The following is a 16,743-nucleotide window of genomic DNA, read 5'->3' as shown; positions in this document are numbered from 1 at the left end:
GCTTCTATTGTGTAGAATACTTTGAGAAGAATTGGGATAAGCTGTTCTTTAAATTTCTGGTAGAATTCTGCATTGAGGCCATCTGGACCTGGGCTTTTTTTGTTTGGGAGACTTTTGATGACTGCTTCTATTTCCATAGGTGTTATAGTTGTATTTAAATTGCTTATCTGTTCTTGATTTAATTTTGGCAAGTGATAGCTATCCAGGAAGTCGTCCATTTCCTTTAAATTTTTTAATTTTGTGGAGTATAGGTTTTCAAAGTATGACGTGGTGATTCTCTGAATTTCCTCAGAGTCCGTTGTTATGTCCCCCTTTTCATTTCTGATTTTGTTAATTTGCATGTTCACACTCTGCTGTTTTGTAAGTTTTGGACAAAGGTTTGTCTATCTTGTTGATTTTCTTAAAGAACCAATTCTTTGTTGCAATGTTTTCTTTGTATTGTTTTCCTAGCTTCTACTTTATTGATTTTAGCCCTCAATTTGATTATTTCCTGGCATCTACTCCTCCTGGGGGAGTTTGCTTCTTTGTATTCTAGAGCTTTCAGCTGTGCTGTTAATTCTCTAGTGTAACTCTTCTCTAGTTTCTTCATGTGGGCACTTAGTGCTATGAAATTCCCCCATAGCACTGCTTTCAAAGTGTCCTATAGGTTTGGGTATGTTGTGTCTTCATTCTCATTGAATTCTAGGAAGTCTTTAATTTCTTTTTTTTATTTTTTCTTTGACCCAGGAATGATGCTGTTGTGCATCATTCAATTTCCATGAGTATGTAAGGTTTCTCTAATTTTTGTTGTTGTTAAGTTCTAATTTTAACGCATGGTGGTCTGATAAGATGCATGGAATTATTCCGATTTTTTTGTAGCTGCTGAGGTTTGATATGTTGCCAAGTATGGGTCTATTTTTGAGAGGGTTCCATGTGGTGGTGAGATGAAGGTATATTCTTTTTTATGTGGATGAAATGTTCTATAGATGTCTGTTAATTCCAGTTGGGTCATTACTTCTATTAGATCCTTTGCTTGTTTGTTGTGTTTCTGTCTGGTATCCCTGTCTAGTGGTGAGAGTGGTGTGTTGAAATATCCCACTATTAGTGTGTGGGACTTTATATGTGATTTAAATTTTAGTAATATTTCTTTTACGAATGTGGATGCCTTTGTATTTGGGTCATAGATGTTCAGGATAGACACTTCATCTTGGTGGATTTCGCCTGCGATGAGTATGTAATGACCTCCTTCATCTCTTTTGATTGATTTTATTTTAAAGTCTAATTTGTTAGATATTAGGATTGCTACCCCTGCTTGTTTCTTGGGTCCATTTGATTGGAAAATGTTTTCCCAACCTTTAATTCTCAGGTAATGTCTGTCTTTGAGGGTGAGGTGTGTTTCTTGTATGCAGCAGAAGGATGGGTTCTGTCCTCGAATCCATTCTACTAGCCTGTGTCTTTTTATGGGTGAGTTAAGGCCATTAATGTTGAGGGATATTAATGACCATTGATTGCTCATTCTTCTTTGATTTTGAATGGTTGCTGGTGGTGGAATTATGTGTGGAATTTCACCCCTTTGTTCTTTTGGCTGTTGGTAGAGAGGGATTCTCTAATGCTTATACTTTTTGAATTGTTTCTTATAATTTTTGCTTTGTCTTTTCCTATCTTTCTTGCCTTTGTTGCAGTTTTTTGTTTGTCTTTTCTGACAATTCTTCATTTTTTGGATTGTTTTTTCCTCAATTTTTTGTATCTTTTGGTTTGTCTTCTCTGCCATTTCTTTAAGGGATTTTCTCATATCTTCTTTGAGGGCCTCTATCATTTTTATGAAGTTGTTTTTAAGGTCTTTCTCATTTGCTTCTGCAATGTACTGTTCAGGTCTTGTAGGTGTAGATTCTCTAGTTTCTGGTGATATTATATTGCTTTTGCTGTTGGTGTGTGGTTTCTTGTATTGTCTCTTCCCATCATTTCTTCCTGTGGGTGGTTGCAGAAGGAGTCCCTTTCCTCCTCTGGTGGGTATGTGACTACAGTTCCTTTCCAGTGGGTGGGAGCAGGTCCAAAACCCTGGTGTCTTTCCTCTTGCGTGCATGGAGGCTGTCCTTGTATCGGGACCTTAGCAAACTCTGGGTAGGCTGGACCGTCGCCTGTCCCATGGGTGGAGACTGGGACTTGGAAGCTGGCAGTCTCTGGGCGGGCTGAAACCATGTAAGGCTGTGATCAGGATCCTCTGTGCTCAGTCCTCAGGTCTCTGGTGGTTCTGCTCAGGCCACCAGAAAGCAGGCTAGAGACAGAACCACATTTACCTCACCTGTGCTGTGGGTGGCGAATGGACTTGAAAGCTGGCAGTCTCTGGGCAGGCTGAGTCCTGTCCGTGTGGGATTTGGATCTGCTGTGCACAATCCTCAGTTTTCCGGTGTTTCTGATCAGGCCACCATAAATTAGGCTTGCCTCACTTCCCCTGTCCTGTGGGTAGAGACTGGGACTAGGAAGCTGGCATTCTGGGTGGACTGAATCCTGTCTGGCTAGGATCCAGATCTGCTGTGTGCAGTCCTCAGGTCTCTGGTGTTTCTCTATAATAATTACTTTTAAAAATATTTATCCTTGCCGGGCGGTGGTGGCACACGCCTTTAATCCCAGCACTCAGGAGGCAGAGGCACGCAGATCGCTGTGAGTTCGAGGCCAGGCTGGACAGACAGCCTACAAAACAATACAGAGAAACCCTGTCTCGTAAAAAGCAAACAAAAAATTATTCATTTTTCTTGTTTAATACATCCCAAACAAGCTTTTAATTTTTTCTCTACTCAGGATTCCTACCTTAGAGATATTTCTACTTTATTTGAATTATATACATCCCCATAAATATTTATTTCAACAGAAAAAGACTTACAATTGAAGATGGAAAATCTGAAATATCTTGATGGTGATGAAAATACTCAATTATCTGTACGTAATGTTAAATTTGAATTTCAATTTTGTTTTATACTTTAATACTCCTTTGGTAGTGCAGACTAAATTTAATCTTCTAATCACATTATCATTAATGTAACAATGCTTAACATTTAATTAAAATTTAACTAGTTAGAAGTTTTGGATTTTTCTTGACTATTAACTCATGCTGAAAATTACTCTGGAATTGTTATAATTTTATTAATATTTTATAAGGAGTTATAGTCTTTATTCATAAAAACACAAGAGAAAAGAATGTTTACCTATTCTAAGCACTGGAAAATTTGAACAATATTACACTCTCTCCTCTGCTGCTATGCCCCAAACAATAACATTATAATACTTCTTTTTTCTTTTGGTACATTGAAGTAAACCAGCCAATATAATCAAAGTACTGTGTTAAGAAGTTACCTAACATGAGAATAAATTAGGTCTTGTCTTAATGCACAAGCATGGTGTAAGTACCTAATACTCTCTTGTGGAAATTGAGTGATTTGTGTTTGGGTCTCTCCAGTGCTATTCTCATTCCTTTGATACTGAATAGTGTTTCACCAATTCTTGCCAGTAAAACAGAGACAGAAATCATAGCCTTTTTTTTCCTTTCTTGATTTTGACTGCTTTAAAATCTGCAATGTGACAGTGGGCATAGAAATGAGCTGTGTGCCATAATTTAACAAAATAACCAAGTAACCAGATGAAGAATCCTGAAGGGATAACACTATTGAACACTAAGGAAGTTTTCTATCAGAGAGAGAATGTAGGTTTTAGTTCAACTCTGTATTCAAGGAAACTACTCTAAATGTGATATTGAAGCTACCAAATGAATGAGGAGGAGTCAGCTTTAGAGACAAGTCTGTGACATGATGGGTAAAGATGGAAAAAAATCACCACTGTTTATCTCAGTCACTAGATTCTTAGTTAGGGCTATCATAACATTCAGATGATTAATAATCACTGTGTGATCTTATTCTTGTCAGGAGAGAATTGTACTCAATTCAGACACTTTTTTGTAGCCTAAAATTTCTGTGCTATGATGTAAAAAAGTAATATTTTTCTTATTATTTTGTCATTTCATTCAATTAAGTTTGTTTTTGTGGATATTTTACTAAAAGTACTTAGCATTTTAAACCAAACAAGGCAACTTCTTGATTCTTCTGGGATTTCAGTGACATGCTATGATATTTGTTTTAATCTGTGTCTGTAAAAATGTCAAAGCAACTAAAAATATAGAGTAGTTCTCAGAATTATTTAGGCAATGGCACAGATCATAAATTTCTCAAATGGAATTAATTTAATATTGATAAAACACATTTTCAATTTTTAATAATGAGAATATTTTAGAGTATTTATATTATTAAAGCCATAGGAAAAATGAATGTGTTCTGGATTTTCTGCCTGCATAATATTTTAAAGTTCAATTTCCTAAAAGAAATCATCAAATTGTTAATGGAAGTTAAACTACATATATCCCGTCATTTCCCTCTGCCATTCTTTGTGTCAACTTAATTTTTATTAAACGAGTGTCTCACTTATATTTTCATGACCTATACAAAGACACGCTTATGTATGCTAATCATATTAAAATATAAAATTAGAGAAAGTAAATGGTATTTATCTTTCCAAGTTTTGCTTAATTTGCTAAAAATGATTACTTAAGTTTCATTAATCTTTTTGTAAATGTCATAATGCTGTTCTGGATACTTGAGAAGTTGCATTGTATTTTTAAATAACACAGTATTTGTAAAGCTAGCATGTGTCCTTTTGTTACCAAAACACATTCCAGTTAGGTTGGTATGTTTAAATATAAATTTTTAATTATTCTCAAACAAGAAATATAAAAATTATAGTATATGTATCATGATGTTAAACCTTGTTCAGATATGCATATTGTCTAATGTTTTGTGTGTTAATAAATGAACACCAGCTTTCCATAGAGGGCTAAGTGCTCTATTATCAATGATGTTTAATATAATTTTGTCCTAAGAAGCATATGTCTCTTTAATTCATAAATTTAAATTTAAAATGTTTTGTAAACATGTTTCTTAATATCAAGGATACTTGTTTATGTTATCTTAAACGTCTATATTTCTAAAGGCATGTGTGTGTTTCTTATGTGGGAATGTGCACATATATGTACTGTTCACACAGGGCAGATCCATTGAATCTCACTGCAACTGGAGATAGAGATGGTTGTGTGCTGCCTAAAAGCTCTGGTCCTCTCAGAGAACCAAAAGTCTCTTAACCACTAAGCCTTCTCTCAGCCATAGTGTACTTGCTATTATAATAAGTTCCTTTATTTTCTTGCAGAATGAATGGAAATTCATGGTTCTTACTATTGATATTTGCTTTACTAGGATATTGTTACACATATTCAACTGAGGTGTAATCCTCACTTATCAACAGGACTAAGCCCAAGACCTATGAGTATTCTAAATGAAAGAGGGAAAGGTAAGAATTATGTCACCCATAAATCTCTTCAAAGAATACTTATGACATACTAGCCAAATTAGTCACCTATCAAAAAATGTAGGAGACATAGGATGAATTAGACTATAAAAAGGAATAAGATCATGAGACACTAATATGAATATGTCTCAAATGTTCAATAGCATATTAATTTGACAATGTTGAGGTTTGAGTTGTTTTATAAGAAGATGATGAAACAGTTTGTTTTAAGACATTAAAGGCATAATGATTTGGAAAGCAGATGGAGAGTGAAGATCAAAATGGTAGATTGGATGTCTAAAAAGGAAACTGAGCTAGCTGTATTAATTCATGGTTGATAACTTCTTTAGGAAAATGAAGTGTTAGAACTTCAGGAGACATATTCCACTAGTTAGTATTGTGTAAACATGACTGAGAAGTAGAAACAAAGATACTATAATAATTATCTTCATCACCTATAGAAACATGTGAATGACTAAAGAAATTTACAATGTTTAGTATGTAGGTGTAAATATCTCTGTCAGCAACACATGTCATATTTAAAGTTATACATAGAATTACTCTTTCCAGGGTTATCATAAAGGCTAAAATGTGTTAGGGAGTAAAAATAGGTGTCCACAAAAGTGACCAATTGGTAACAGGTCTATATGGTGGCCCCTGACTTCTCACATAATTTATGCTTTGATTACTGAAAGAAAAACTATATGCTAGATACCATGATGTAAAATTCCATATATAGAATATGGATGAAAGCTCCAATCTGATCATGGCATGAACATCTAATTAGGAAACATAGTTAATTTGCATGTTCACATTCTGCTTCTTGGTAAGTTTGGACAAAAATTTGTCTATCTTGTTGATTTTCTCAAAGAACCAACTCTTTTGTTACATTGATTCTTTGTATTGTTTTCCTAGTTTCTACTTTATTGATTTCAGCCCTCAATTTGATTATTTCCTGGTATCTACTCCTCCTGGGAGAGTTTGCTTCTTTGTGTTCTAGAGTTTTCAGCTGTGCTGTTAATTCTCTAGTGTGACTATATTCCAGTTTCTTCATGTGGGCACTTAGTGCTATGAACTTCCCCCGTAGCACTGCTTTCAAAGTGTCCCATAATTTTGGGTATGTTGTATATTCATTCTCATTGAATTCTAGGAAGTATTTAATTTCTTTTTTATTTCTTCTTTGACCCAGGAATGTGCTGTCGTGCATTAATAATAGTAATTACAGAAACCCTAAAAACTCATGGAAATTGAACAATGCACAGTTGCACCATCCCTAGTTCAAGGAAAAATAAAGAAAGAAATTAAAAACTTCCTAGAATTCACTGAGAACAAAGACACAACATACCCAAAATTATGGGACACTTTGAAAACAGTGCTAAGAGGGAAGTTCATCGCACTAAGTACCCACATGAAGAAACTGGAATATAGTCACACTAGAGAATTAACAGCACAAATGAAAGCTCTAGAACAACAACAACAAAAAGCAAACTCACCATGGAGGAGTAGATGCCAAGAAATAATCAAACTGAGGGATGAAATCAAATAAAGTAGAAACAATACATATATTTTTGTGACTTTGTTACGTTTTTCAAGATGGTTTTTCTAATGCCATCCATTTGCCTGCAAATTTCTAGATTCCATTTTTTCCCACTGAGTAGTACTCCATTGTGTAAATATACCACATTTTCTCCATCTTCAGTTGTGTGGCATCTAGGTTGCTTCCAGGATATAGCTATTACAAATAATGCTGCTATGGGCATTGTGCTTTACTTTGCCATGTCACATATAGTTTGCATACACTTAAAATAGGACTACATATTAGATTAAAATAAATTTATTGAAAGAAAGCAATAGCTAAATAAACATCAACTGCAGAGGACCCTGTTTCACATAATGAAACAGACAACTCTCTGATCTGAGGGTTGCTGGACTTTCCTATCTGAGGACAAACATCCTTTCTTCTGGTAGTTTAAGAAAAAAAGAACAAGCACACACTTTCTTGATGGTAACCTCCTCGTCTTTTTCTTGACAAACTCTCTTGACATAAATAAGTCTCCATCCTTCTCAGTTACATATTTCTTTTCTTTTTTTTTTGTTTTTACGAGACAGGGTTTCTCTGTATTGTTTCAGGGGCTATCTGTCCAGCCCGGCCTCGAACTCACAGAGATCTGCCTGCCTCTGCCTCCCGAGTGCTGGGATTAAAGGCGTGTGCCACCATGGCCCGGCTCTGTTACATATTTCTACCTCTGTTCCATAAAGCTTCATCTTCTTGCCTCCACACAGCAACAACTATACAGGAGCTCTTTCACACAGTGCACTCTCTCTCTCTCACACACACACACACTTCTATCTCATCATTCATTTTTTACTCATTCTCACACTTCTCTCATACTTCTCCTTCATCTCTCATACTTCTCTCTCCCATATCCTTACACACTTCCTCCCCTACACCACCACCTCCCCTATCTCTCTACATAACCACTGGGGCTGTCTCAGCAGTTCTCACAGCCAAACTCTGGATAATAATAAGTTACATTTTAAGGGCCCAACCCATTCTCAAAACCCAAAATAAGTCACACAGTTTCTCTTAGGCTAGAAATGTGACATTGACCAGCATGTGAGCAACCTCGGCCTTGCATACAGTTTTAAGTTGGTGAGGGTTCCCATACAGCAAACAATTGATTGAACTTTGAGATTGCTGCATGCAAAGGTCCATTGTAGCAGGGAGTTGATTCTAAAGAAACTTCTATTCTGACCTTGATCTACAAAACAACACTTGAGAAAATGAACTTGTGTATTTGTCTATAGGAGCAACCAGATATTGTGTTCAGGGACAACCTTCCTGTTTTATCTCTGCCCCGAATTCCAAAGTTAGCTGTTTGTGTAAAAACTGTCTTTATGACTGAGAATCCTGTTAGTCTGAGTAATGTAAAATATAGGCAGAATTCATCTTCTTGACCATCCACAGCTAACTGTATGTCCAAAATGTGTAAAACACATCACCAAAGGGCTGTGGATATAACCCCATAGCTGTTCATATTAGGGAAGTATAGCAGCAGCACTTGAGAAAACCATGAACAGAAGAAACAACCAGCCGTCCAGTCAATAACCCCACAGCTTTGCCAAGTGGGGCTCCCCAAGTGGGTTGACTTGTTGTCACTGCTATACAATCCCAGGGCCCTCTGCAGTTTATGTTTATTTATATATTGCTTTCTTTCAATAAATTTATCTTAATCTGATTTGTAGTCCTATTTTTAAGTGTAAACAAACTATATGTGATATGGCAAAGTAAATCACAATGCCCAAAGTGAAAGTCTCCAAATTTAGCTAACCATTCCCAAAGCTAAACTGCATATTTTACCATTGTTATTCGAGATGAAATCCTGACTGATTTAGTGATATTAATGTGTAACTGACACGACATCTTTATTTTTATAGGATTTTGTGTTATATATCGTCAAAGGAAGGTAATAATTTTATGTTTTCTCTTAAATTATTATATTCATATAGTGTGACTTTTATTATCTTCATTAACTATCTCTTATAAAACACACCCAGCCTCCCATTGTGAAGAGAGGTTCTGTTCCAACTGATCCATCACCAGCAGTGAAGTGTGGACAAGAATTCCCATCAGGTAAATAGTGGGAGACTGTTTCCTCTGGAACAATTATTTTAAAACATTTGAAATTGTCATATTCATAGGATTCCTGTATCTAAGGCTCTGGTTACCCATATGGCTGGAAATTGATCTATTCAACTTTAACATCATTTTATAATAGGTGGCTATGATATTAACACTAATTTAAAATGCTAGGTATAAATAAGTATTTCCAATTTTATGGATCAGCATATCTGTATTTCCTCTTTGAAACCTTAATTATCTTTTACATGACTTTAGTTTGAAAAACAAAAAACCTCACTCATTTTTTGAAGCTAAAAACTGTTTATTATACATATTGTGTGGTGGTCTGTGCCTGTACCTGAGGCATGTGATTTCTTTATGTTCAATTGTCTAGATAGATCCTGTACACAAAGAATTTGTGAATTTAGTTATATGTGTGCTTTGTTTTCACTTGATAATGCATTCTGTGAGGTATAGTTTGCAGTCTATTATAGCCTCTTATTATTCACAGTATCTGGTATGTAAATGGAATATATGTGATGCAATATGATATATTATGTCCTGCCTTTTCCTAACCTGCAAAAGAAATGTGTTTCATAAAGTATTCAATGATTTTTCACAAACATTTATTACCGCCACTATATTCATATGTCCTTGTTTGTTCAATTGATTTTCATCTTTTTGTTGAATGTTCTCTTCCACTTTGTTTGTGTATTTATTGAGCAGCAAGCGTAGGAAATTGTCTGCAGGGCTTTCCACATGCTTTTCATACCTCAATCATTAAAGTGAACTTTACTTAATTTCCCCATGATCCAGTTACACATAAGATGTGCATTTTCATACAAACTTAAATGAATTCAATCAATATAGGTGTATGAGACAAAAAGGTCAATCTGCATACATATAACGTACTCCATGCAGTAAAATCACATCCTATTTGATAATGTAATGACAACATATAGTCACTAAGTAATATCTATTTATATTTATACTCATCAATTTATGTTTTCTTCATTGTTTTCTAATCAAGTTCTAGGAGATATGTTTAAAGCATTCTTTGAATTAAAGATTACATCATTGTTATAGACATTAATTTGCTTCAATATTATTTATCTCCATTTCCATCCATGCCACTTCTAGTCATTGTTATCCTCATATTAGAAAGCCTGTTCAGCTGCACAATCCATCAACCCACAGTGTATGTTATTTTCAGTACCTTAGTAATTCATGAAAATAGCAATATATGGATTGCTTTTGACAAATCATCAGTGTTTTAGGTATACATTTTTATTGATTGTTTTAGGCACAAAAATAGTCTCTAACATTATGACAATTCACAAATATATAGTATTATTTATTTTTTCATCTTTGTGTTGTCATAGTAGCCTGGAAATTCCTCCATGATACTTCAAGTTTTATTTTGTTTTGTTTTGAAATTTTTTTCATTATTTTTATTACATTTTTTAGAAAAGAGCTAGCTTCACATGTCAATCCCAGCTCACTCTTCCTCCCCTCCTCCCGCAGCCCCCACCATCCCCCTCAGCCTCCCACCCTATTCCCACTCCCTTCCACATAGGGGATATCCAGAGTATTTCATTTGGTTCAGGGCAGAGTTTAGGACCTCCCCCAAGAGTCCAGGCTGAGAGAGCATCCCTCTTTGTGTTATGGATAACACGAAGTCCATTTGTATGCCAGGGATGAATACCGATCTTCCACCCAGGGCCCCATAGGGTTCCCAGGTCTCTTCACTGACTCTCACCATAAAGGAGTCTGGATCAGTCCCATACTGTCCTCCCAGCTGTGGGTCTGGGGTCCAAGAGCCCCACACCTTGTTCAGATCAGCTGATTCTGCTGATTTTGCCAGCCCATTCTTTGAGCATTGGCTCATCACTTCTTTCTCTCTGTCACTGTGTTCCAGGGGTTCAGTTCAGTGTTTAGCTGTGGATGTTTTCCTCTGCTTTCATCAGTCACAGGATGAAGGTTCTAGAATGGCATATATATTAGTCTTCATGTTCATTATCAAGAATGGGCATTTAAGGTAGTGTCTCCACTATTGCTTAGTTTGCCAGTTGGTGTCATTTTTGTAGATCACTAGAGGTCTCACTGGTGCCAGATCTCTCTTCAAACTTATACTGACTCCCTCTTTAATGGTATTTCTCATCCTGTCCTCCCTCTGTTCTTCCCCCAAATCAACCTTCTTGCTCCCTGATGACCTAATCTCTCTTCCTCTTCTCCTCCTCTCTTCTTCCCAGCTCCCACTCTGCACCTACCCCCTGCTGTGCTCTCAATCTGTTCAGGCGATTTGCCTCATTCCTCTTCTCTGTGGTACCACTCATTTCTCTCTTAGGGTTTTTCTGTTTCCTAGACTCTCTGTCAATAGAATTGCAGACAGGCACTCCCCTGATCCATGTCTAAAATCCATGTATGAATGAGTACATACCATGTTTGTCTTTTTGTGACTGGGTTACCTCCCTCAGGTTGGTTTCTTCTAGTGCTATCATTTTCCTGCTAATTTCAAGATTTCATTTGTTTTATTTTCCGCTGAATAGTACTCCATTGTGTAAATATACCGTATTTTCTTTATCCACTCTTCAGTTGAGGGTCATCTAGGTTGCTTCTAGGTTCTGGCTATTACAAATAATGCTGCTATGAACGTAGTGGAACAGAAGTCTTTGTTGTATGAATTTGCCTCTTTTGGATATATGCCTTAGAGTGGATTGCTGGTTCTTGTGGTAGATTGATTTTCATTTTCCTGAGGAATCTCCATACTGATTTCCAAAGTGGGTGTATGCATTGGCACTCCCACCAGCAATGGAGTGTTCCCCTCTCTCCACATCCTCTCCAGTATAAATTGTTGTTGGTGTTTATGATTTTAGCCGTTCTGACAGGGGTCAGATGGTATCTCAGAGCTGTTTTTTGATTTGCATTTCCCTGATGGCTAAGGCTGTTGCGCGCTTTCTCAAGTGTCTCTCAGCCATTTTAGACTCCACTATTGTTAATTTCTATTTAGTTCTATTCCCCACTTTTTAATTGGATCCTTTGATGTTTTGGATACTTGCTTTTTGAGTTCTTTGTAAATTTTGGAGATCAGCCCTCTGTCAGATATGTGGTTAGTGAATATCTTTTCCCATTCTGTGGGCTGCCTTTTTTTCTTGTTGACTGTGTCCTTTGACTTGCAGAAGCTTCTCAGATTCAGGAGGGCCTATGACTTGATTATTTGCTCTTATCTCTCACTCATCTGCGGTATATTTTCAGACTGATTTGCTGCCCATTTAACATTTCTTTGCTACTTTGCTACCACATTTTGACTTCTAGTTCTACTGTAATTCATAATTCTCACAAGTCATAATATCCAATTCCTCTGAAAAAAAAAACCCATCCATGTTAGCTCTTCTTACACTCTTTAAATTCAAAACCTACAATCTATTCTGGTATCAGTAATCAACTACTGACTTTCTGAACTCAAGGCAGTTTGCACAAAGTTGAAACAATTATCTTCACTCAATAAGAAAACCTGTAATTGAATCTTTTACACATTAGGTTGCATTGAAGTGGATAAATCACCAACAGCATTTTGATAGCAACATATATTTTTCTAGGGGAAAAGAGACATGACAAAACCTGACATGCTAAGCTGACCTTGTAAGAGAAATGTTTTATTTCACATTTTCATATTTAAAACAATGTATCAATCACATGAGAATTGTACAATGTACAATGAATTAAGTGTAAAGGGATTGACAGAAGTTTTAAAAGGAGAAGACAGCTTTCTTTTCCTAAAGGAATTTACTATTGGAAGGTATACAATAGTTTCAGAATCCTTGTAAATTTTCAATTGTGTTTTTGAAGATTATGTATGTTGGGCACAATAATATATGTATAAATATTAGACATGTCTATGTACAAAGGTGGAAAATTTTATATTGTAAATATATACTTCTTGAAGTTCTTGGCAATTATATTTTATACATAAGCAAATACACTTAATATTAATAAACTTTAATGTCATAAAATAAAAATTTAACTTTCACAATAAATAAAACTTAATACTTGTATTGTTGTAAAGACTTATATATATTAGAAATGTTACTTTTAGTTTATTTTAATTATATCCATAATTACTCATTTCAATAGAAGAAGACTCGAAAATGGAAACAGACGATTTTCAGGAATTACTTGATGACAATGAAAGTATCCAATCATATGTATGTAAGCCTTAATTTTGAAATTTCTGCTTTAATATTGCTTTATAAACAGCTTTGTAAATTTAAATTATCACAGGCTAAATTAAATATTCCTCTATACAGGTATTTATACAAAATACTTCAACGCTTAAATTTTTATTTTTAAGCATTTGAGTAGTTGAAATTTTTGAATATTTCTTTTTTTTTTTTTTTTGGTTTTACGAGACAGGGTTTTTCTGTATTGTTTTGGAGACTGTCGGTCCAGCCCGGCCTCGAACTCACAGAGATCCGCCTTCCTCTGCCTTCCGAGTGCTGGGATTGAAGGCGTGTGCCACCACTGCCCAGCTGAATATTTCTTAAATTATTACATACATAAATTTTCTCTTGAAAATGTTACTATTAATTGTTATCCCACACATTTTCTTCCTTATTGTTTTATTATAAAGTCTAAGAGAATAGTGTATTTGTTATTAGTAAGCACTTGAATTGTGAGCACAATTCTCTATTACTGCCTTGACCCTCCTTTTGTTATGTTCCAAACAATCACTTCATAACTTATTATTTTAGTTGACTGAGGAAAAGTGGACAAAATGACAAAATTATAATGCAAAAATGTTAGTTAACATTAGAATGTTAGATCTTGTCCTAATACCAATACATAATGCAAGTATTTGACACTATTTGTCTGTACTTGCACAAAACTGATAGATAAGTGTCCTGTGGAAGGAGATTGTTTCATGCTTGAGGTCTCCCCAAAGCCATTTTCCTCCCCTCCACGCCGATGAACAGTTTCTCACCAGTTCTTATCTAAGTAGAGACAGAAGACACATATAGAATTCTTCTCCCATCAACTTCAGCTATTATTTAGTTATTGAACATCTGAGACCTGACAGGTAGTGAGACAGCAGGTATAATAGATAAGACTGTTTGGTGCAGTTGAATGAAATAACAATGGTTTTAAGTACAAGTAACACTGACCTTGTGTCTCTGGAGAAGTTTTCTTTAATAATGGGAATCAGAGTAAGACTGTGGCTTTACATTGAGGGGAAACCTTTCTGAATTGCCAATAAAGCTACTTTGTAAAAGAAAAAGCAGCATTATGGGTAAAGAGGATAGAAATCTATGCCTGTTTTTAATCCAATCTTTAGATACCAAGATTGTAAAGGAGCTGGGATTCAGATAACCAAGCTTTATGTATCTTTTATTCCTGGAAGGGGAGGGAAATGTGCTATTATACTCTGGGTTAATTTAGATAAGTACAAAATATGTTCTGATTCCCTTTTCATGAATATTTGGCAATTTTAAAAGTATTTCTGGTTCTCTCTCTCCTCTCTATTTTCCTCTCCCTCTGCTCTTTTCCAGATCTCTTCCCATTCTCTCTTCCTCTTGTTCCCCTGGGGCAGACAGGACTTTTCCTGTCTCCCTCTTCTCTTCTGTCCTCTTTGTGTCTTTGTGTCTCTTTACCTCTTTTCTCTTTCCTTCCACCCCTCCCCTTTCTAATAAAACTTCTCACTTAAAAAATATTTCTTGGGAAACACTTCTATACTGCACCTAAAATATCCACTCTAATGAAAATGCAAAAAAAAATTCTATTTTATTTGTAATTACATTCAACCAGTTCATAACAATCAAAGACAAAGCGGCCATCTTTTCAAGAGGGGCCAGGCATATGGGCAAGGTTGGAGGGAAGAAAAGGAAAGAATAAAATAACATGAATATATTTAAATTAAAATTTAAAAATGAAAACATTTCTCATATTATTCTGTTCTCATTTATGTTATGTACATACATGTTTAGTAAAGAATAAATATTTAGAATACACACATAGACTCTCTTGAAATATATGTGACTTAATATATTCATATTTTTGTGTATGCTTTTAAAATGCTTATTTTAATTCCAAGAGACACTATTAAAATTAGAAGGCATGTATTTTGTCCCAAAGTGATTATATTTCCTCATTCAATTCACATTGATTTTGATTTTACCAGAATTCTGCTATGTGTCTTCAACCAGGAACTAGTCCTTATTTATCATTAGGACTAACTCAAAAGCCCATGAATCTTTCAAATGAAGGAGGGAAAGGTAAGAATGATGCTTCATCACTAAGCAATTTCAAATAATATTGATGAAAATCAGGGTAAGCAATATACTGTAAGCTAAAAGTGTTGTCTATAATAGGTGCTTTAAGAAATAATAATGGCTGGATGGTGGTCATACACACCTTTAATCCCAGCACTTGGGAGGCAGAGGCAGGCAGATCTCTGTGAGTTTGATCTACAAGAGCTAATTCTAGGACAGCCTCCAAAGCCACAGAGAAACACTGCCTTGAGACCCCCCAAAACGAAATAACAATTTATTATGTTGTAATAAATTATGCTTCACGTGGATTTTAATACTATTTTTTAATTTTTGTCTGATGAAAGCTGAATTATAAAAGTAGGTGCTATCCATTTTTTAAATTGAAACTAGATTATTCTTTCATACAGTTTCCATCCTTTTACTTCTCTCCCAGTTCTTCACCTTCCTTCTTTCCCCAGTTTCATCCCCCACCCCGTTTCCTCTTCAGAAAAGAGCAGGTTTCCCAGATACAACAGGAAAGCAAGACAAAATAAGCTCCAATAAGAAACAACAAAAGCCCTCCTATGGAAACTGCCAAGAAAGGCAACCCAATAGGAAGAAAAGAGTCTGAAAAGCATTCAAGAGTCAGAGAAATATCTTCTCCCAGTGTTAGGAGTCCCACACACAAAAAAAACAAGCTAGCAGCCTTAACAGAATGGCAGAGGACCGGTTGCTGACTGATGAATACCCCATTCAGACCCCATATGTAGTTACCTTGTCCAGTCATCTGTAAAGAGAAGCTTTTTCTTTGAGAGGAGCCTTCCCACCAGCCTAGTTCCAGAGCTGCATCAGTCCCAAATAAACACACAGGAGGCTATATTAATTATGAAGCTGTTGGCCTTGCTTGTTTGTTGCTGGCTAGCTCTGACTTAAGTAATTATCCCATAATTGTTAATCTAAGTATGTTTCTTACCAGAGAAGTTCCGGGCTTCCTACCCCATGGCGGTTACATCTCAACTCTCCTTGTGTTTCTCCTTCCCAGAGTCCTCCTGGACTCCTAGTCCCACCTATCTAGATTCCCTATTGGCCAGACAGTGCTTTATTGACAAATGCACAGGACTTCCCCAAAGGTCATCATTATAGAGGCTTCCTTCAGCAGTAAGCAGATGGGAGCAGGCACAGAGATAGGCAGGCAGGCATAATAGGAGTCACAGGGATAACAGACACCAGTAGAATGTGGCCCACTGAATCAACTAAGTAGACAGTATTTTTTAACTGAAGATTTTCAAGATAGAAGTGTTTGGAAACGAGATGGGAAATAAATATTAAAATAATAGAGAGGTAGAAATGAAATGATGTGGAATAAGTATTTAAAGTGCAAGCTGTGCAAATGACACTTAGAAAATGGACTTCACTTTTGAAGTAATGGAGGAATACAGTGTGAACTAATAGAAAGGAAACAGAGCTCAGTGCAATCCTTCAAACCTTTATTTGTAGAAAGTTAGATTCTAC

The 16,743-nt window shown here is 35.8% G+C and overlaps 1 protein-coding gene across 1 annotated transcript in view; it reads left to right on the top strand.

The window, feature by feature from the left end:
- The window catches only part of LOC121140287, a 167,515-nt gene that overhangs the window by 76,755 nt on the left and 74,017 nt on the right, over nucleotides 1-16,743 (top strand). The window contains exons 18-23 of the mRNA XM_040744980.1: nucleotides 2,849-2,916; nucleotides 5,274-5,367; nucleotides 8,803-8,831; nucleotides 8,923-8,998; nucleotides 13,121-13,191; nucleotides 15,162-15,255. Coding sequence (XP_040600914.1) covers nucleotides 2,849-2,916; nucleotides 5,274-5,367; nucleotides 8,803-8,831; nucleotides 8,923-8,998; nucleotides 13,121-13,191; nucleotides 15,162-15,255 — 432 coding nt within the window. The remainder of the gene's footprint in view (nucleotides 1-2,848; nucleotides 2,917-5,273; nucleotides 5,368-8,802; nucleotides 8,832-8,922; nucleotides 8,999-13,120; nucleotides 13,192-15,161; nucleotides 15,256-16,743) is intronic.

This window comes from Mesocricetus auratus, unplaced genomic scaffold, assembly GCF_017639785.1.
Source record: "Mesocricetus auratus isolate SY011 unplaced genomic scaffold, BCM_Maur_2.0 Super-Scaffold_100004, whole genome shotgun sequence".
In the NCBI taxonomy this organism is placed as follows: Eukaryota; Metazoa; Chordata; class Mammalia; order Rodentia; family Cricetidae; genus Mesocricetus; species Mesocricetus auratus.
This window is presented reverse-complemented; position numbering and strand designations above follow the sequence as displayed.